The sequence below is a fragment of the Nelumbo lutea genome, chromosome 2, assembly GCF_056320005.1.
Source record: "Nelumbo lutea isolate HS-2025 chromosome 2, American lotus-T2T, whole genome shotgun sequence".
Classification (NCBI taxonomy): domain Eukaryota; kingdom Viridiplantae; phylum Streptophyta; class Magnoliopsida; order Proteales; family Nelumbonaceae; genus Nelumbo; species Nelumbo lutea.
In genome coordinates, this window is record NC_142685.1 from 7,874,011 (window position 1) to 7,895,504 (window position 21,494).

General features: G+C 37.2%; 2 protein-coding genes across 3 annotated transcripts; both read right to left on the reverse strand.

Moving 5' to 3' along the window:
- Positions 1–3,713: 3,713 nt before the first annotated feature.
- LOC148868382 (uncharacterized) lies at positions 3,714–5,315 on the reverse strand. The gene is made up of 2 exons (XM_088972955.1): positions 4,853–5,315; positions 3,714–4,645 (listed from the first exon to the last, which is right to left on the reverse strand). The coding sequence occupies exons 1-2, from the start codon at positions 5,223–5,225 to the stop codon at positions 3,900–3,902; spliced, it is 1,119 nt and encodes a 372-aa protein (XP_088829081.1). The 5' UTR covers positions 5,226–5,315; the 3' UTR covers positions 3,714–3,899.
- Positions 5,316–8,514: 3,199 nt separating this feature from the next.
- LOC148868383 (rhomboid-like protein 19) lies at positions 8,515–20,795 on the reverse strand. 2 transcript variants are annotated; one of them, XM_088970065.1, is made up of 8 exons: positions 20,277–20,795; positions 18,625–18,749; positions 12,010–12,070; positions 11,746–11,912; positions 10,777–10,891; positions 10,453–10,655; positions 10,226–10,363; positions 8,515–8,807 (listed from the first exon to the last, which is right to left on the reverse strand). In XM_088970065.1, the coding sequence occupies exons 1-8, from the start codon at positions 20,295–20,297 to the stop codon at positions 8,705–8,707; spliced, it is 933 nt and encodes a 310-aa protein (XP_088826191.1). In that variant the 5' UTR covers positions 20,298–20,795; the 3' UTR covers positions 8,515–8,704. The 2 variants fall into 2 exon arrangements, with proteins under 2 accessions (XP_088826191.1, XP_088826192.1); XM_088970066.1 differs by lacking the exons at positions 18,625–18,749; positions 20,277–20,795 and adding an exon at positions 18,459–18,511.
- Between the last annotated feature and the right edge of the window lie 699 nt (positions 20,796–21,494).

The following is a 21,494-nucleotide window of genomic DNA, read 5'->3' on the forward strand; positions in this document are numbered from 1 at the left end:
CCCGTGAATTTTGATGAAAGGACACCTGATCACTTATGTCGGTATAGTTTATCGGTATCATCATGTATTTTTTTTCTTTTTTTTTTTTTAAATAAAGCAAGAAAAGAGTAGCTATATACAGCGGGGTAGCTCTTCCCAAAATGTCAGCACAAGACAACCTTTAAGGAATGGGGCAACGAAGGATAAGACATATGATTGGAATGAGCCCGGTTAGCAAGCCAATCAGCAACTCAATTACGTTCCTGATAGGTTGATTATGCCATCCATCTTCTCGACCAAAGACTTACAACTAGACCTGTTCATGGGCCAGCCCGGCCCCTGGATGGTCTTGAACATGTTTATAGGCCTGTGGGCTTAAACTCAGGCCAAAAAGTCTGGTCTGCAATAAATTTGAGCTGGGCTTGGATTTTGTCAATAGTTTGGTCCAAGCCCGGCCCGGCCCGACCTAAAATTGTTAATTTAAATAGGAAAAAAAACTATCTTAATTTTTAATTCTAATTTGAATAGGGAAAATTGTAATTATTTTTTAATAGTTTGGGCTTCGGGCTTTTTATTAAGGCCGTGCTCAGGCCCAAGTTATAGGCCCGTTGGTCAGGCTAGGCTCGGGCTCGGGCTTGGGCTTAGCGTATTTTCATTAATGATGAGTAAAAGCCTGGCCCGGCCTATGAATAGGTCTACCTGCAACATATGATATTTTTAAGTTTTCGTAGTGGATCTAATTGGCTCTTCAAACTGTCAATAATTGACTTTAAATCTCCCTCAATGATGGATTTTTCGTTGAAATTGAGGGCAATATTATGGGCTTTCTAAGCAGCTCAAACTTTAGCAAGATTGATAGTCATAATTCCTATTTTATATGCTTTGAAGTCTAAAATTTGGCCAAGGTGTTTTTTGGCCACACAAATAATGGCGCCTCGGTAGTTAATGCAAGAAGCATGTTAATTTTGATTTCATCCAATTTTGGATTTATCCACTTTAATAGGATAAACTGTTTACTAGGATCATTCATTGAATTACTGGCAAAACTTGAAGCAAATTCCATAAATGAGTTTCTAGCTCTATTGGGAGGAATTGACTTGTTATTTCGATTCTTCCAAATATGTCACAATAAAACAACAATCTTTTCTTTCACAAGTGGAACCTTAGTATTTTTAGTATCACCATCCAAAGAAGTCCACCACTCAAGCATCCAGTTGTTCTTAGGAGGAGATGGGATGGAATCTCTCGGGATGAGCCATATTTGTCTAGTAAAATGACACTTTAAAAAGATATGAACAGAATCCTCCTCATCACCACAATAATCACCTGTCAGCATCGAATCCTTTGTTTCTAAGGGCTACCTTGGAAAGAAGTTTGTTGTTGAATAAGAGATACAAAAAGACTTTAATCTTAGGAGCAATTTTTAGTCTCCAAACATTATTGATTTTCTTTATCGCCCTAGTATGGTTTCCATGCATCCGGTCAGTCTCATTATAGGCTGATTTGATTGAGAAGTTTCCAATCAGGTTAGGCCTCCATACGAGTTTATCCTCATGATCTCTAGATAGAATAAAAATAGTATTAATTTTTTTCCCATGCACTCAAAGGCACTAAATTTTTTATCAAATCCTCCTTCCAAGTACTGTTTTCTTGGTTAATGACTTCACTAACACGGAGGTCCAAATTATTAATCTCTATTTTATTAACCAAGTTGATAAGAGGATCCTCATCTGACCACCTATTAACCCAAAATTTTGTGCCATTGCCTTTGCCAATAATCCATCCTATACCACTCTTAATCAAGTCTCAGGATTCTAGGATGCCTTTCCAAGCCCATGAATGATTCTTTTTTGGCTTAGCAACCCCAAAATTTTTTCTCTGCAAATATTTATTATTCACAACTTGAACCCATAGGTTATCTTTTCCATTTAGTAATTTCCAACCTAATTTTGCTAGGCATGCTTTACTCATCCATCCTAAATTCCTTAGGCCCAGCCCATCCCAAAGCTTAGAAGTGCAGACTTGGTCCCAATGGATGAAGTGGAGGGGTTTCCTCTCCTTATTGTTGGTCCATAAAATATCCCTTTGCTTTTTTATCGAGAAGAACACCTTTCGGAACTTTAAATGATTTTATAATATATTGAAGAATCATGTTGTTAAAAGCCTTTATGAGAGTAGTTTTACCAACAAGGAAGAGATAGTTTCTTTTCCAACCTGCTAGTTTACTCTCCATCTTCTCACCCAAAATTTTGAAGGTGTCATTGTTATATTTGTTGCTAAATACAGGAGCACCCAATTAATTCTCTTTTTTTTTTTTTATTTGTAAAGGAATCTTAAGGATTTTAGCCATGATTTTCTTGAATTTTGGGTGAATATTTTTTGAGAAAAGTATTGTTGATTTGGAAAAATTAGGAGCTTGGCCCGAGGCTTTGGTAAATTTGGATAAAACATCTTTTATTGTACTGCAAGCTTGGATGTTAGCTTTAGCAAAAATGATGCATCTGCAAATTGAAGAATTGGAATGGATGGCCCTTGTTTAGAAACTCGACAACCAATAGGACTCTTGGGAGCAAAAACTTCACTCATAAGGTTTAGAGAGAGGGCCTCCACACAAAGGACAAAAATATGTTGAGATAAAGGGTCTCTCTACCCGATCCCTCTAGGAGTGATATCCCTAGCAGGAACACCATTTATCAAAATCTAGTAAGTCATTGTCTTAGTACACTCCATGACCCAATTAACCCAAGTATTATGGAACCCAAATCTTCTTAGGACCTTTTCTATGAAGTCCCAATCAAGCCTATCATATGCTTTCTCCATGTCAATCTTACAAGCCATAATCCCTATCTTGCCCTTCTTCTTCTTCTTCTTCTTCATGGAATGCATAATTTCACGGACAATGAGCACATTGTCTATTATTTGTCTTATTGGAATGAAAGCACTCTGAAAAGGGGAGGCAATATCATTAAGAAAGGGCTTAATTCTATTAACCAGAATTTTTTAGATAATTTTATATGACATTATACAAGCTAATGGGTCTATAGTTATTTGTCGATTCTGGATTGAAAATTTTAGGAATAAGTGTGATAAAAATTTTGTTAATAATTTTATTCATCTTGCCAGAATGGAAGAAAGTTTTCACCACACTACATATATATGGAATTTCCAATTATGTGCCAATACGTTTTAAAAAATAAAGCATTAAGACCATCAAGGACCCAGGGCCTTGAGGTCCTTCATAGAAAAGATTGTGTCTTTTTATTTATTCATCTGTTACCTCTTTAATAATGGACATATATTGCTCACTGGACATGCACGGATTAATTACCTCAATAAAATCTTCAGTATCAACTGAAATTTCAGCTTCAAATCTATTTTCAAAATTTTCACATCCTTATTTTTTATCACAAAATTTTGTTCTTTTAGTCACAAATCCATTCACCATCCTTATTTTTTATCTTTGTAGTCCTGCTCTTCCTTATAGTGGCTATAGTATAAAAAAAATTGTTACGTCTATCTCCTAGTTTGATCTAATTAATTTTGGCTTTATGGGCCCAATTTTTTCATCCCGTCTTTTCGGCATTATAGTCGAACCAATAAAACCCGCTTGAACATAACAGAACAACCTTTTTGGTTTAGAGAAAAAAAAATCTAAAAAAACATTTTATTCCATTTCACATTATACCCGTAACCTTCACGCTTTGCATTATTTAATTTTTTGATGGAAGAGAGAATTTTGTGCTTAAAATTTCAGATGGAATTTATTAATAGTACATGTATTGGGCAAAATGTTACTTTGGGCCCTTATTTCATGTTTAAATCAGAGAACATATATAGCTTTAAACAGAACAATGTGGGATCATAAATTCATAAAGTTTGATCAGGGTAAGAAGTAGAATAGTCTTTGTTATCCCCTTTCATTAGTATTGAGCCACCTCGTCGATGGTGGTTGTCACAGACGGCACCCTTTGGAACCTGCAAGCCGCACAGACGGTTGAATGGAAGGATGGGGTCTGATACTTGTCTTCCCCTCCCATCATTGGCATGGGGACGCTGACCTTGACGGGGCTGACGTAGTCTGGCCTGTAGGTTTTACCCAAAACACCCTCAACTGAGTCCGTCAGATTTGCGAACCTGAACTGAGTCTCCAAGTGAGCAAAGGCATCGTCGTCTGGCAACTGGTAGTTGTGTACCCGGTTCTCTTCTGCTCCGATTGGCGTCACCTTCACGTCGATCTCTAGCAATCCGGTTATCGTCGCCCTTACACTGTTGGTGTCATCGGTCCTCTCTACCACAACCTCTCTCTTCCCATCATCATCGTGAGTCCTCCACTCAGCTTCTCCGTCAGTGGGTATTTGAACGGTGTCACCGTCCCATCGGACAATGAGAGCATCGACGTTATCATCCCAATGAGAAACTCTCTTTGCAGCAAGGTCTAGAGTGTGAGAGCCGAACATGACGGAGAGGGCTTGCACCCAGGTGAAGTCGCGGGTCCTCCCTGCGGGTCGGGTACCAATGAAGTGTGCATTGATCTGAAACTCATCGTCTGATACGAGGGCAAAATTCCTTCCCTTAGCTCCATGAAAGTAGAACATCACACCGTCACCACCAACAAACCTGGGGTCGTAACAGACCGAGCCATATCCATTACAGTTGGGTTTCCTGACTGCCAAAAACAGACAGATGAGCAACATACATTAAAGAGTGAGTGAGTGAGTGATCTTGCATTTGCCTTTCCCCATTCATAAGAATTAGTGAGGATAACGGCAAGCAGGTATAGCTAAGTATAAATTAATTAGATAGAGAAATAGAAGTAGTTATGAATAGCAGAAGAGAAGTAGCAAGATTAAATACAATAAGTAAGGGTTGGTACATTTGCAAGTGGTCTCGCAAGCGCTACTGCAGTCGATGAAGCATCCCTTGACCTTCTTGTTCTTCTTAGGCTTCCGCAGAGTGCACTGGGCAGGGCACTGAAGGATCTTGAGATAGCAACGCCCTCTTGCCATACATAGTGCTCGTTCCTGCCCTGTCCCTTTCTTTGGCGTCAGTACCATGTAATTTGTCGATGCAGCATCGAGGTTCTTCTTTGCGTTCCCGTTCCCGTTCCCGTTACCGTTGCCGTTCCCGTTCCCGTTGCCATTTCCGTTTCCTTTACCCTTGCCTTGAGCCTGAACAAAGTCGGCTTCCATGAAGAAAAACACAATAAGAAAGGTGGTCACTAAAAGGCATGTCTTCCTTCTATCCATCTCTAGCTAGTTTTCTCACTAGTCACTACACCTCTCTTCTTTCTATCTGCTACCCTCCCCTCTTGTTGATGCCAAATGTCCTTAAGAGTGGAGATGAAATGGGATGGGGGTGGTTCTTTATATATAAGTCAGTAGCAGAGAGAAGAAAGCCTTGGATTTGGGTTTATTTCACATGCAATTTCCTTCTCCGCCACAAACAAACAGCTGGGTGAGCTTGCTTTTCTCTTCCAGCGAGTAATACTTGGTTCTATTTGAGTTATGAGGTTGACCAATAAGTAGGCAGCCGACCAGTTGCTTATGATATGGAAAATGTAGGACTTGCTTGCCAGTTGCCAAGATGAGTTTTTCGCGCGCGTCGGTTGATGCATGGATGTTGCTCTCTCTCTCTCTCTCTGAAAGCCAAGGCCCAAGGGATGTTGAAGAATTGATAACGAAATAAGCTAAAACTTACATGGAAATTTTGGACGGTGATGTTGGGTCGGGTTGAAGATCAATCCAGGCCCAACCTAAAAGTGTAAATCTCAGGCTTGGGCCTGCCCCAACCCGAGATCACGTCCAAATTTATCAACCCAGGCTTAATCTGAAGCTAACCAACACCTAAGGTTGAGTTCGGGCTTTGGTGAGTTGACCAGGTTTGAGAGAATTTATCAATATATTTTTACAAAGTTATCTTATATTCGGCTTTGTGGTTCAATTTAGGAGTACAACTGGTTAAAAATATGTACAAATTTCATTTCATGTATAAAGATAATTTATGCAAACAAAATGCATTTGTGCATGTATTTGTTTGGACAGGCTTAGGCCTAGATTGAGTTGGGGTGGGCTCGAGCTACTTGAGGTCTCAACCCAAGACCAATCCAAATTTAGGTCAAGCATGAGTTTTGTGGCCTAGGCACAGCCCGTAGCCCAAAAATTAAGTCCTAACCTGGGATGGGTCGGGTCAGTCGCTGGTTAAACCCGCCAAGTTGTAGCACTATCTTAAACCGGAAGATTTTACTAACTTCATATGGACAACTGCCTAAGTAGTACGATATATATATGCGTATAAGCAGTAGCATTTATGTAGCAATGACTCAAAAGAAGACCTGCATTTGAAGTAAAGAAACCAACTTAATGAATCCAAAACAAATAAAATAGAGGGAAGGCGCATGAGGCGATTTGAATGAATCCAAAATAAATAAAATAGAGGGAAGGCACATGAGGCGATTTGGATTTTAAGTTGCAGTACGGAGTACCTCTTAAAATAGTTTAGAGCTTGCGAGGCCTACACGGTACACATGCATCTTTCCAGGTAGTGAAAACTGAAAAGCCAGGGTTTTAGGTTTTAGCTAGCTAGCTGCAGTGCTGCACTACTCGCTTTCGTTTCGATTTTATTTTTCGAAAGGTGCATGCTTTCGTTTCGATAAAGCAGCACTCATGTGAATGTGATGTAGTTATATTGAAGCTCCCTGTCATTATTCATATATGTTTTAAGACATCGATTATGACGCATCTTATATTGATCGGATTTGAAAAGACTTATAACAGAATACATGAATCCTTCGTCAAACATCAAAGGATCGTTTTTTACATCAAAGAAAAATAAAATCAAAGGTTGGGTTCAACAGTCAACCACACGGTTGAGGCGATGGTACGCGACCGCCCTTGGCCTGCCCCAGTTGTACCCATGTAGGCACCTGCAGTCGCGCGTATCGGTAGCGATACGATCCAATACGCACCGGTACAACAGCATACCGCGCGTCCATGCCTACTGTCTCAGTTTAAAAAATTGAGAATGGCGTGATTCCAACCATGTTTCACCAAATTACAAAGAACGCCCGCCTCTCTCCTCATTTTTTTTTTGTTAATAAAAAAATATATATTAATTTATATCTACATTAACGTCTAGTATTTTACATACAACCCAAATAAACAATATATACTAATATTCAACAACTCCAACTATAAATTAAAAAAAAAAAACAAAATTAGTATTTTATGAACAATTGAATGAATAATTTATCAAATCTACATATATACCAAAAATTGATTTTTAATTTTCATTAAATAATAATGTCTTTACTATTTAAAAATTAAAAATATTATTTACAAAATATTTGAGAATATAACATAATTTGAATTGGTCAATTCCACTAATCCACATTTATATAAAAATAAAATAATTTTATATTTTAGAAATTTTATAAAATAAAAATATTAATAATGGAATAGTTATTTTAGTAATTAAAATTTATGAATTTTATACGATATATATCTTCAAAATTTTAATAGATTTGATATATTTTAAGTTAAGATTATATATTTTTATAAATTACTAATTAATACTTTACATTTTATAACATATTTTTTTAAATGAAAATAACATATTAGTTTTTTATAATAATATATTTATTTGTGAATTGATTTTTTTGTTAATTTTAAAAAATAAAAATAGTAAAATAGAAATATTGGTATAGTAATTCAATTAGAATAGTTGCTTATGCTTTGTGCCTTGGAATTTAATAAAAAATAAAGTAATAATGGCTTTGTGCATGTATTAATTTCTAAGAATTTATATAATGTCTTAGATTCTTGATTGATGCACTATGTCGGTTGCAATATATTTCTTCATATATACCATTAAAATATAAAGCTCATATGTATTTATAATTATTTTGACATTAAAATCAATATTTTTAATATATTTATAAAATTTCGTGCATTTTCCTAGCAGATCCAAACATTTCTATATTTTTCGTCCATGCCCGATCTCATCTTTATTGTATCGTGGGACATTTTCTAGCAATAGAAACTGTCATCTGGTTTAACCACGTCAATACTAGAAAATTGTATTCCCCAAGAAAAAATAAAAATGAATCTGAAAAAAAAAAAAAAAACAAATTATTATACCTGCGTGCGCTACAGGATTCTCCCTCCCTCCACTCTCATAGAACTCTTTCTTACCAACGAAGGGTGACACTTTAAAAGCCATAGACTCGGCCGAGAGGAATCAAGAATCTATTTGAACCGTTTAAAAAAAATCCCAGTCTAACTACATAGTTTTTGCTGAAATGGTTAAAAAGTATGTTCTTTTTTAATGGGCAATGGTGCTTTGAGATTTTCTACTTGCCTCCTAAAATCCCATTTCAACTACCTTTACTTTTTCACTGAGTACTGTTTTCATTATATCATCCAAAGCACACCGGTTAAACTGCTGAACCATGATCCTAGCAGTTCAAGTTCAATTTCCAATTCAGTTTCCGATATGCGAACAGGGATTGTCCTGGATGAAAAACAAATTACAACTATATTGATGAATTTCCATGCATGTATACCAATTATATTGATGAATCTTCCCAGGTGAACTGCAACACTGTAATATTCATAACATGAGGATTAAGATCATTTACAACCTGAAACAAAACTCTTCCTCCAGAATGCAAAGACACATTTTTTAGAACTGCCCAACTTGTATTTAGATGGAAATGACACTCAAAGTTTCAAACATTTTCTACAGCATCTCTACGTTTAAGGTCTTCTGTACTCCCCCCTGCAGCCCTCTCTGCTGCTAATCTTTCTTCAAGTGCTCGAGCTCCCCTTTCTCTGCAATATGGCAAATAAAAAAAAATTTTAAAATCATAAAAAAATTATTTGAAGAAATCTTTCATGTAATTTTAATTGTCCAAACCTAGTTTCAAGTATCAGAAACGTGATAGTTATAAAGGCAATTTAGACAACCAGATTTGCTTTGGAAACAGATGATTATGCTAGGAAAACTCACATAAATAATAAGCATTCTAGGTAGTCATATGGGAGATTTGGGTTCAAATCCTTTTTTTCGTTCAAAGTCTTTTTGAGAGAACATTGTTACATGTTCTGTGATTTCTTTAAATGAGTTTAAACATTAAAAAATTGATTTGACTTGAAATTTGAAAATTGCGCTCATATTAGTTTTCCTAATTTAATGGACTAAAAAGTTGCCCCATGAGTGTACTAAAAAATAAAAAAACAAATTAATGGGGATTGAACAAGGCAATTAATACAAGTATAAAAGAAAATTTAATGGGTCTGTATCAACCCGTATCAGCCATGTATCAGTCCATATCAGCTGATGCACACCAAATACAGGCCAGCATGGATCCACCCATGCCATGTGCTGACACAGCAAAAAAAAAAAAACAATATTAGACTGCATTGGCAGCAGATACATATCAATATATTCAATACTTTAAACCTTGGTCCCAAACATAATTGTCATGAAGAAAGAGACAAAAAAGCATGTAGAGGAAAGCCATAAAATAAAGTCCAGTGTCTGTTATGTCACAGATTTAAATTCGTGCTGATTTGATTATGATGATTCCAGATGGCAAGATTAACACTTAATGGACCATAACAAAAAAAAAAAGACTTACAACAGGTTCACGAAGTGTATGATTTATTTCCCAACCATCAGAAAACTACTGAATCATCAATTTTTTCAAGTTCCATTTATGTAAAGGCACAAGTTCCCACACACGTAACAAATAATCAAAAAAGGATTCTCCATTTTCTGAAATTTGGCTATGTTAGTCATGCTGAGACTTCTACTGAGAATTTAATTTAACATGTACCTCTTCCTCTCAACTATTACTCGCATACCATTTATAGAATTTTTTGTTTTTTCCCAAATACCAACATGTGTGTCGGATCATTTTACATAGATTCAATTAATACCCTTGTTTTAGGCCTTGTAGGAATATGCAAGACACTTTGTATCATTGTCAGAAACCAATATTCTTCTCCACACCCCTTTGTTAAACAATAAACCGAGATTTTTCCCCCAACCATCCAAGCATTTGTTCAATTTCTAATTATTACCGCCAGCAGTTATGGCTTTTGGACCTTTGACCAGTCCAATAAATGGGATATTCAATTGACCAATTGGGATTTGAAATACATTCACATTGTTAGAACAGACATCTAACCAGTTGCATGCCCAATGTTCTCTATGCAATATGCAAGTGAGAAAATGAAGAAATTACCTCCTCCGTGATGCCTCAATAGGGTCAGAACCAGGCAATGGTTCTGCAGCCAAGGTATAGCCTTTGGTTTGACTAGAAGTTTCAGTTTTTCCACAGAACATTCGATCAAATACTGATGCAATAGGATCAATGACTGGCCTGCAATGCCAATGACAAGGAGACTGTTGAATAAGAAAAAAAGCAGAGGTTTAAACTTTTAAGAGTAGAAACTAAAAATTTCATGTTACCGTAAAAATTCAGGGAAAAATGTCCAGAAGGCAAACTCCTCACTAGGGTCCCCCTTGAGGCTTGTTTCGGGCTTTCTCTGAAGATACCGCAGGTATATCCAACTAGTGTATGTACCAAATATCAAGGTTGGAAGGTATGATGCTGCATTTTCTGTGAAGAAACTAGTAGCTATGGCCAGAAACAACAGAAGAGAAGGCACCCACTGGATAGTGTAAGCAATGGCAGGCAGAAGTAAGTTATTCAGTTGTGGGAACTTCATATCAAATAATGGCCACCACTATGGACAGAAAATTAGAGCACATGTGACAAACTGACAATCATACCTTTGCTTTTATTTTTAACACAGAAAATAAAGCTAGTTCCTGATCAGGTACAATTTGCTTGATACCAACCAGGAAACCTGAAAGGACCCCGTGGAAGCCAGAAAGAGGTGTATAGCTACAAAAAGAAAAAAGGAAGAAGAAAAGAAATTCCGTCAAAACGAAGGTTGATCCTCCTTGATGTTGATGACAGGAAAAAAACTGATAGAAAATGAAAAAAAAAAGCAGCTACTGATTAAAAAAAGAGTGAAACAAAGTTAATAACACAGTAATGTGTAAGCCAGAATAAATAAAAGGATGGCAAAGCACTCCCTGCTTTACCTGTGTCTTCAATTGATGCAGATGCACAGGGATAAGGATCTATCAAATTCGAGCCATTGCATGACAATGTTTGCTCTTTGAATGCAGTTAAATAAGCATTTACAAGACTAATAGCAAATAATTGACATTCAAAATTGTCAAAATTGTTCCTATTTATGAGAAAGTACTCTATTTTTCCGTACTTATATCAATTGTCTCATGTGAGTCAAGGAAAAAAACTTTGCACTGTTCTTAGACAAGCTTTATCCAACTTTTTGGTCAACTACTAAACCATGTTCAACTATTATCTAGGACTCCATATCTTGTAAAAGAAAATTCACCTGTTTATCTGTTATAAGTGCAAGGAGCTAGAAGAGATAGGGACAAAAAAAGGACATAGGTTGAGGTAGCAAGGAATGATTCAAGGATTCATAATTTAACAATGATATGGCACTTAACAGGACAGAACGGCAAAACAAGATTCATGTAGTGGTAGCCAACCCCATATAATTGGGACAAGGTTTGGGTGATAATTTTCTTAGTTATTACTGCAAAAAGAAAATGAATTTTTTACCGAAGACAAATAGCATGCTTAAGAAAGAAAATTAATCAAGAAACACTGTAAGTAAAACATGACAAAACAGTTGTATTTGGATAATAAGAGATACTTACAGATAATTCCCCTGCCTTGTTATATAGTACAAAGCAATAGCTGTGATGAAGATGCAAACAGAAGTTAGGAAGTTAACTACAATGATGAACTTAAAGAATTCCCTAGAACCCCATATGGGTTCAAGCAGCTTCCCAATAAAAAGAAGACCAACGGTGCCTACGACCACCTGGAAAACAAGTGTAGCTTCAAGACCTGTTGTTTTAAGGAAGTGGATGATTGTGAAAGTACAATTGCATCATTTACAACAAAAAAAAAAGGCATACCCCAAAAACTGATTGCTCAACATAACCAGCTGTTATAAGGTTCCAAGCAAAAGGTATTGTCCTGCAAATTCGGTTCCAAATTGGTGAATATCCTCAGTGAAAAAGTTACGATTACAGAGTAAAGATGAATACAGGATCAGGGACCATTGCATCTGAGACTATATCCAAGTTCTTTACCATATTTACAAGATCTAATTTCATTGTATATGAACCTGTGCCTGTGGATGCACTTGAATGCAAATAGGTCTGCAGATTGTAACTGGAAGAGAATCTTTCTTCATGAACTTTTAATTTCTAAATATTTAAAGATACAATACTTTGTGCATAACATGCACTTTCATAGGAGCTCTGAAAAGTTCACCATAGGAGGCTACAGTTGAATATTCAAACAATTTCTTAGAAAATGCTTCATTTAGTTCAGTCAAGTAACACAAGCAAAGTTTTACTTTCCAAATAATGAACACCCAACCACTATATTGCCAAGTGCAATAGTTGCTTTTAGAGTTTGAGCATCAGTCTGATTTTAGTTTTGTTATAATGAACTAATGCTTTTCCCTTTTCATAGTTTCACTGAGCATGTAGTGGAAGATATTTATGTGTTCTGAACCTAATGATTCAATCACTTGGGAAATGGTTAATTTAGCAAGCTCAGGTGCTAAAGAAGTTTCTTAGTTTCAGGGCAAGATTAACAACAGCATTGATAAATGGTCAGTTGATCACTAGTACAAGATCTTGTGGTGCGACAAGGGAACTAATTCCACCACACCAGAATTCATTTATACTTCCTTTATTTCATTGTATGTATGGTTGTTAGTCTCATAATAACCATATTTCATGCTTGTAGTATTTGTACTGCCCAAAGTTCATGATTTCTTTTCTATTGATAGATCTCATTAGTGGCTAAAATGAAGGGAAGAAAACTCAAACATCCTCTCTACCACAACTCAGACAAAAGGCAGAGGGGAGCTATAAAAGAAAAGAAAGAAGAATGACTCTTTCAAGACAAATTAGAACCACAACAAAAGAAACTTATCAAGTCCTCTCCTAGATAAATTATCAGTCAGAGATGGCAGACCTTGGGATCCATCCGAATAAGGTCTTTGTTTTGGAAGATAAGGCCCTTCTCTCTATGATGAGGAATCTCAAAGATCACACATCATCTGACCCATCCCTCATCCAACCAATCACGGCCTGAGAATCCTTCTCCACCTTATTCACACAGTTTCTAGCTCTCTATCAGAATGACCTATTGGGTTCTGAAGAGATGCAATCAGAGATAACTTGATTGAACTCCCTTCTTAGGAAATGATCTATTTTTGCCAGCTTATCTTCCAGGAGAGTGCAGTTGATCCAGGACACCACCCTCCCTCCTGAAGTAGTGGTCAAATTCAATTCAGATGAAAGCTTCTTAGGGTTCATGGACTATCAGGGATTGGAAGTTTTTTTTTCTTGTTTTGACCTATCAAAATAAAAGCTTTTTTATGTGAATAGGCAAAGTGTAGCTTTTTCTTGTACTTATGAATGGATCAAAATATACACCAGAACCCATGTATATACACTGGGATTTACATAAAAAGCATAAGAGATTAATTTGTATTCATTAATAAGGCAAAGTAAAAAAGGAGCTATCACAGATTTTGGGGATTCATTTCTTTTTGCTAGAAATGACACAGTAATTGATTCTACTGGAGCAGAGATTATGGCTCATAAGAGCCTCATATTGGCACTCATGGCAAGAGATGATAGCTTCCTACTACTAAGAGTCAAAGCTGCTGTCTTGGAGGAATGTAAAGGCAAGGATCAAGGAGGACTTGGTGTAGGAAATCTGGTTAAGAGGAAGTGAAAGGTTGTGGCACAAGCTCATTGAAAGCATCCATGGTGTAGCAGACAATGGCTGGGATGCAAGACTAGCACCTCAGGCAGCTTCTTTTTCCCCTTGGAAAGCAATTTTTGAGATACTTCCTTCTTTCCTTAATTACATTCGGCATGATGTGGGGTGTGGAAACAAATCCTTTTTTGGGAAGACCTTTGGCTGGGGACTCACCCCTTAAACAGCAATTCCCTTCTCTCCATACTTTGTCAGACCATAAGACTAAGCCTGTTGCCAGGTTTGGATTACTCTTAGAGTTTGGTTTAAACTGGGACTTTGGCTTTAGAAGGGGTTTGAGGGACAACAAATGTGAATCCCTAGTTCTTCAGATTTCAAATTTGGAACAAGTCTTCTTGGACCAAAACTCTATGGACAGGAGAGTTTGGTCTCCATCCCCGGATGGTCACTTCTCTTGTGCCTCCTTTTTCAACACCCTTACCCATTTAGATCCCTTGGAAGAGACTTTTCCAGTAAGAGAAATTTGGTGTAAGCCAATCCCTCCTAAAGTGCAAACCCTGTGTTGGGAAGTGTTCCTTGGAAAGGTTAATACCTGTGACTTGCTTCAGAAAAGAAGGCCAGTTAAGTGCCTGTCTCCTCATGTTTGTATCCTCTGTTTGGCTAGTGGTGAGACCCTACCTCATCTACTAAATCTCTTGCTCTTCTGTATCTTGCATTTGGGACTACTTTTCCTCACTCTTTGGCTGCAGATGGAAACCCCCACAAGATGCGGTTAGCTTATTCAACTCTAATTCTATGCGGCTACAGAAAAAAAGGGTGAAATGCTTATAGAAGGTAACAAGAGCAGCTGTAGTTTGGACCATCTGGGAAGAAAGAAATCAGAGGATTTTCAATGAGAAGAGCAAAGAGAGGAAGTAATTAAAACAATCAAAATCAGATCTGCACACTGGGTAAAAACTATTGACATATTCAAAGATATCTCAATAAATGATAATAATGAGAAAATTGAAGGAAGTGACTCAGATGGGAACACATACAGAGATTACTAAGATGGATTGGAAACCTCCAGAACCAAATAAAAGGAATCAGAGGATTTTCAATGAGAAGAGCAGGTCAAGAGAAGAAGTAATTAAAACAATCAAAATCAGATCTGCACACTGGGTAAAAACTATTGACATATTCAAAGATATCTCAATAAATGATATAATGAGAAAATTGAAGTGACTCAGATGGGAACACATACTGAGATTACTAAGATGGATTGGAAACCTCCAGAACCAAATAAATTGAAGCTGAACTTTGATGGCAGCTCCCTTGGAAACCCTGGGAGAGCAGGAATAGGAGGAGTATTTCAGAAACAAAATGAGGAAATTGTAGCCTTGTACTCAGGACCAATTGGGTATGGAGGCTCGGTTCAGGCAGAGACAATGACACTCCTACAAGGCCTGATATTAGCAGAACCAAAAGCTGGAGAATTGGAGGTAGAGGGGGGCTCACTTCTGGTTATTGCTTGGGCTAAGCAAGTAAACTCAGCACCATGGAAGTACAGATTTGCATTCGGGGAGATCGATTCTCTTGCTAAAAGATTTAACTCCACGTTTAGATGGGTTAAAAGGACAGGGAATGGACTGGAGGATACTCTAGAAAAACAGGGAGTTCATAGACCTACTCTATTTTGGGCTAAATTGTAGCTGGCTGTATCACAACAGTGGGATGTTGATCTACATAATCTGGGTTTATTTGTATATTGCAATACACTGGAGTGCAAAATAGATAAAGAAACTGTAATCTGTTTTTCAATTTAAAAAAAAAGCTAAATTCTCTTTTGCTGATAAAAAAAAAAAAAAAGAGTCAAAGCTGCTGTCAAGTGGTTGATTTCTTGTATAGCTGACCTCTTTTTTCCAAGACAAAGGCCTTTATGCCTATACTTTCATCAGAAGCAAATACACTTATAGGTAATAAAATCAAACTCCTAGTTTTAGGACAATCCCTGTTATATAGGTATCTACTGGAAGCCATTAACTGTAAGTGGAGTTGCAACATGGTTCCATCTAATCAAAGGATACCAAAAATGTAAGTATACAAACCACAAAAAGAGGCAAAGCGCATAATTCACAAAGACATAAATTTCCACAGTTCTACTCAACTCAATAGTGATAGCAACTGAGGGCTGGCTCGTTGGTGTGTTAGCTGGTTTGTTACGCGAAATCAAATCCCACAACCAGCACTTTGGGGATTATGGAAATCAACCACTTGCATATAAAAAGTGACAAGTGAACTGAAACAAATGGAAATTCAAGTGGCTAAATTCTCTTTGGTGCAGTTCCTTAACAAATGGAAATTCATTAAACTGTACTCCAATTATTATAGCCAAAATTGCATATAAAAAGTGACAAGTGAACTTCTATTACAAGAAAAGCCTCATAAGGAACTTAAATGGCAAACTTAATCGCCTCCTCAAGGATGAAGTGGTTCACACTTCATACAATGATTATTATCATAGTTATCAAGGCGCCAAGGCGAGGCTAGGCAACCGGAGGGAGCCTTGTTGCCTAGTCGCCTAGGCAATGGATTTTTTAAGTAAAAAACATATATCATAGGGTAGTATACTAGGTTCCATAACCATATTTCCTTAATAATTATCCATAATTTTCATAAAAAAAAGTATAAACTTCATGTTGAAGTATAGAAAATCAACATATTCCAACATATTCATGAGAAAGAAAAAGAAAGAAATTCAAAAAATATAGGGGCTGAAACCCTATTTTTGTTATAGGAAAATAAGAAAAGAAAAGGTAGAAGAAGAAGAAGAAGAAGAAGATGTGAAAGAAGAAAATGTGTTGATTAAACAACATTTTAAGTTCTTTGCTTATCGGTTCAGGTTTTGAAGTCTTTGAGGGCTCAATACAGCATTTAGCAATGTTTGTGTTGAATAAACTCTAAAAAATAAAAAATAATAAAAAGGGATGAGTATATAAACACACAAAATGAATATTTTATAACACACTTGGCAATTAGGCGAGGCGAGCCTTCAAGAGCACCTTGTCGCCTAGGCATCGCCTTGACAACTAAGATTATTATGTTGGGTTTTGGCATTTATCCCATTCAAAATGTCCTCCACTTAGTCAACAGCTCCTCAGTGATCTTTTAAGGAGTTCTAATGGTCTGGGACCAGTAGATTCTCTTTACCATACATCTTTACAAGTGCTGTGAAGGTTGACATTTTTTTTATCAGCAAAATGAGAATTTTATTCCATTAAGAGAATTAAATACAGAGTTACAGCCAATGTTTTAAAACGCGGAGGCGTGACACGAGACATTCCAGTACATAGAGGCGTGAGGTGTAGTTCAGAACGTAAGAGGCATAAGCCTCCCGAACAGGAGGGGGGATGAGGAGGAAGAAGAGGAAGAAAAATCTCATTTTTTCTTTATTTTTAATAACAATCTTTATATTAAGAAAATTCTCACGTGGACGAGGCATTAAGTTCCCTTTCCATGCTTACTATCTCCCTTAACGGTACATTACTGCTTGAATTGGTCCAAGGTTGACATTGACTAAGCAGAATAAGGGTTCATTGCTAGCAATCAGGGTTCATCCTTCCCTTTGTCAGTTCTTTATTTACAATTTAATAATATTATCCTAATCTTGTGATTTTTTTGACCATTTTAGTTACTTGAGCTGCACACTACACGCTTGAATGTTCTGAAGTGTTCTCACTCAGCTTGACAATATTGGGTTAGAAGATGATTCTCTGGACGGATTAGAGAGTAACTATGTAAGTGAAGTAGATACTACTAGAGTTGAGGTGGCATCCCACACAAGGGGCTGGGATATCCAAGGAAAAAAATGTGGGCCAATATGGATGAGTTTGGGACCTTGGAGAATGACACAGTAGTTGACTGAGATCAGAAGCATTTTCAACTTTATGCCATCAACTTCGTCCTAGATCCCTCAAGAATAGAATGCAGTAGCAGATATTTTAGCTATGTAAAGTCTGGGGAGAAACTTTATTACTTATGCAATTTCTTGGTTAGTTTAATTAGTTTCTTTGTAAAGAAAAACAAAGGAAAAAGTTGAAGTTCACATTCTTGATGGAGAGTTACCTTTTCTCTGATCAGTAAAGTTACATTCTATTATGTAAGAACTAAGAAGCTGCTCTAAATCCTGCTTATATGCTTCACTTACTATGTATGGCCATTATAAAAACCAGAAGTTAAATTAGTCCATGCCAATTTGTTTTGGAAATAATAGGTAATATTGACTATATTCAAGCATTTCATCAGATAGATATGAAACTACACTTTCCCTCTATTGAACTTGAAGTTTATAAGGGAGTTGCTATAGAACCAATAGCAGATACTATCTAGAAGATTAGAACAACAATACCATCTAAGTAGTGTACTTCAAAGCATCTTTTAAGAAAATAAACTCCAAATATCAAATGGAACTACTTTGACATAGCACTACAGCTTGAGCATGTACTTCATGCTTGTAGTTGGTATTCTACAACAACCACCAGTTTGGGCATTTTGGTAGAACTTATATATACATCCTATTACTAGCTGTTGCATTGTGAGAGAGAAAGGCAGGCAGTGAACATAAGCATATAATTAAAGGACTCTTGCAGGAATAAGTGCGAGATAAGCAATCATGTACATGTAACCTACGATACAAAAGTACTAGATGAACATGTACAATAATATTTTTTTATTGGGAGAAGTATCTTCAAGTACCATAAAATATTATTTATCAGAGGAAGTCTCTTATAGTCATGATTAAAGTGTACCTTGCAGGAATAAGTGCGAGATAAGTAACAGCAGGAGGGAAAATCTGGATTAGGGCATATCCACCCACAAGTACTGCAGCAAGGCCCTTGGATAGCCGAGTAAATCCGGAGAAAAAGCTGGAGCCCTGACAGCAAAAACTATATAACAATCTGAGTTATTCTTATAAATGCAAGGACTCTTGCAGAAATAAAGATGAAAAAGCAAGTTGCAGTGTAAGTGCACCACACCAAGGAAATACACATAGTAGCATACAAGGGTAGCACCTTTTTCGGGGGAATATCTTTGACATAATTTCAAATGGGTCAAAGAGAAGTACAAGGTACTGAAGGAAGGATTCCACCAACATAAAAGCAGCCCAGGTAGGTCTTTTTTTCCTAATTTGAATGGGATTATCCTATGAGTTGGCGCTTGGGGAAAAATAACAATTGGTATCCATCTATGGGAACTGCATTCATTGGTACCAATAAAAAAAAAGCAAATAAATAAATAAATAAAAGAAATAAAAATTACTGAAGGTTATTAACTCAATTTGAGATCCTTGAGTCTGATGCTCAAACAGGGCACTCTCAAAGGTTCAAGGAAAAAACAAAGAAAAAAAAAACGTCATTTTGGATTAGTTCCTATACAGACTTGCAAGAAGGTGAGATCCAAGGAGAAATTTCTAAGTTTCCAGAGTACTTCCAACCCAAGGTGGGAGAATTATTTAAACCTAGTTTTTCTAGTATTCCATATTCTTCATTTTTGGATTGGAGTTGTTTACTCTATCATACATTCAAGTAGAATCACTGGACATTTTATGCCAAAAGAAGCCAAAAGTTTTGTGTTTTCACTTTTCCTTGAGCTTCGACTTCAAAGGTTGATCGCCCTCAAAGTTGATCAAGGAAGCCAAACTCCTCGAAAAGATTAAAAGCTTCTTTCACTAATATTATATAAACAGATGTTTTATTTTTATGTAATATGATTATATGGGATCCATAACCAAATGGATCATCGAATATTGGGCCTACTTGATAAGGGCTTAAGGGGTGAAGTATTCTTCCATTTGTTTCCTTTGACGCAACCTCTTAAACCCAGCTATCTCAAAGTAGGGTAACGCTAGTACAAGATTTTAACATAATAGGTTCCTTAGATCCAGAACTTAAATTCTTTAGCAGGACTATTGGCGTCATATATCCTTCAAGTGTGTGGACTGCTGGATTGAGTTTGAAGGGACAAAATATAAATACAAGAATAGCAAGAAAAAAGATTTTTAACTATGAGATCGGTGCATCTGCATTTCTTCGTGAATGTTGATTTCTGAAGGAAATCTACATGAAAGGTAAATGCACACATAGAAAGAAAAGAGAGATACATATTCGGCCTAGAATAGAAAATGGAGACCAGTGGGCGAGAGAGGAGAGAGATCCAATGGTGATAATACCAATCATCTCGTATTGATGCCTCAGAAAGAATCAAAGTAATAACAGCGGCACGACGGAGGAAATAAATTCAAGAGAAAATGGAGGGTGAATTCAAAGGTTCTGGTCTCCATTAAACCCTAGCTAGAAACATATTAGTTAATCTGGTCGGATTTCAAAAATGTAAGTAATTGAAGCGTATAAGACATGCATGGAGAGGGTGATCTGACTTCAACAGAAAGCGTCGCACTTACTCCTACCGCCTGAGAACTCATGGCCGGAGATTCCCAATCGTTGCAGCCGGTGATCTGACTTCCCTTGTTGCTTACCAGACTTCGCCGCCTTGCTCAGATCTTCTTTGTGGCTGTGCAATAGTCAGACGAAGTACCAAAGCTGTGCTGAGTCCTATGGCTGAAGTCTTAACCGCTAAGTCGAGAAGGTGGATTTCATCGTAAATTTCCCTAGATGATATCAAAACCGGAGGCCGTACGGTTTTAAGAGCCACATGCGTAATCGAGTCTGGCGCCAGCTATCATATTAGGAAAGGCCTCGGGTCTTAGACACGGAGCACATTGTATTATAGATGATTAAATGAATCAGGCGTCACAAATCTAAGAATATGGATCCGCCACCCCCGAAGATCTAGACTAAGCATCGAATTGGACCCACCAGGAAGGCAGGAACCAAGAGATTGGTCATGAGATTTTTGAGCCGTGGCCACTTACTGCCCATTGTTTCGCTCAATAATTCGAGACTGGACCACGTTTTTAGTCGCAAGTCGTGTGACTCGTGAGTCAGACTTTAGAAATGAGAATTGAGAAATCGCCTTTGATGGATCAGAAACGGGTTCGTTGGGAAGTTTTCAATGGGTCGGGTCTGGTCCAGTACAGGTGTATCAGTTTTCGATAGACCTGTTCATGGGCCGGGTCAGGCCGGGCTTTTACTCATCATTAAGGGAAATATGCTAAGCCTGAGCCTGAGCCTGAGCCCGAGTCCAGTCTGACCAATGGGCCTATAATTTGGGCCCGAGCCCAACTCTGATAAAAAGCTTGAAGTCCGAGCTCGAGTCCGAAGCCCGATCTAATAAAAAAAATTATAATTTTTTCTATTCAAATTATAATTAAAAATTTATATGGTTTTTTTTCCCATTTGAATGAACAATGGGCCTACAAGATGGATTTTTTCCCTTTCTTTTACATATTAAAACACAATTTCACATTCTTAAATAAAAAAATTTGTTCAAATGGACATAATCACATAACCCTTTTTAAGTCTAATTTTAGGTCAGGCCGGGCCGGGCTATTTTGACAAAACTTGAGCCTAGCTCGAATTTACTGCGGGCTGGGCTTTTTGGCCCGAGTTTAAGCCCGCAGGCCTATAAACATGTCCAATCTCGTCCGAGGGCCAGGCCGGCCTATCAGGCCACCCCGCCCATGAACAGGTCTAGTCTCCAACACAAGATGGGCTCTCCA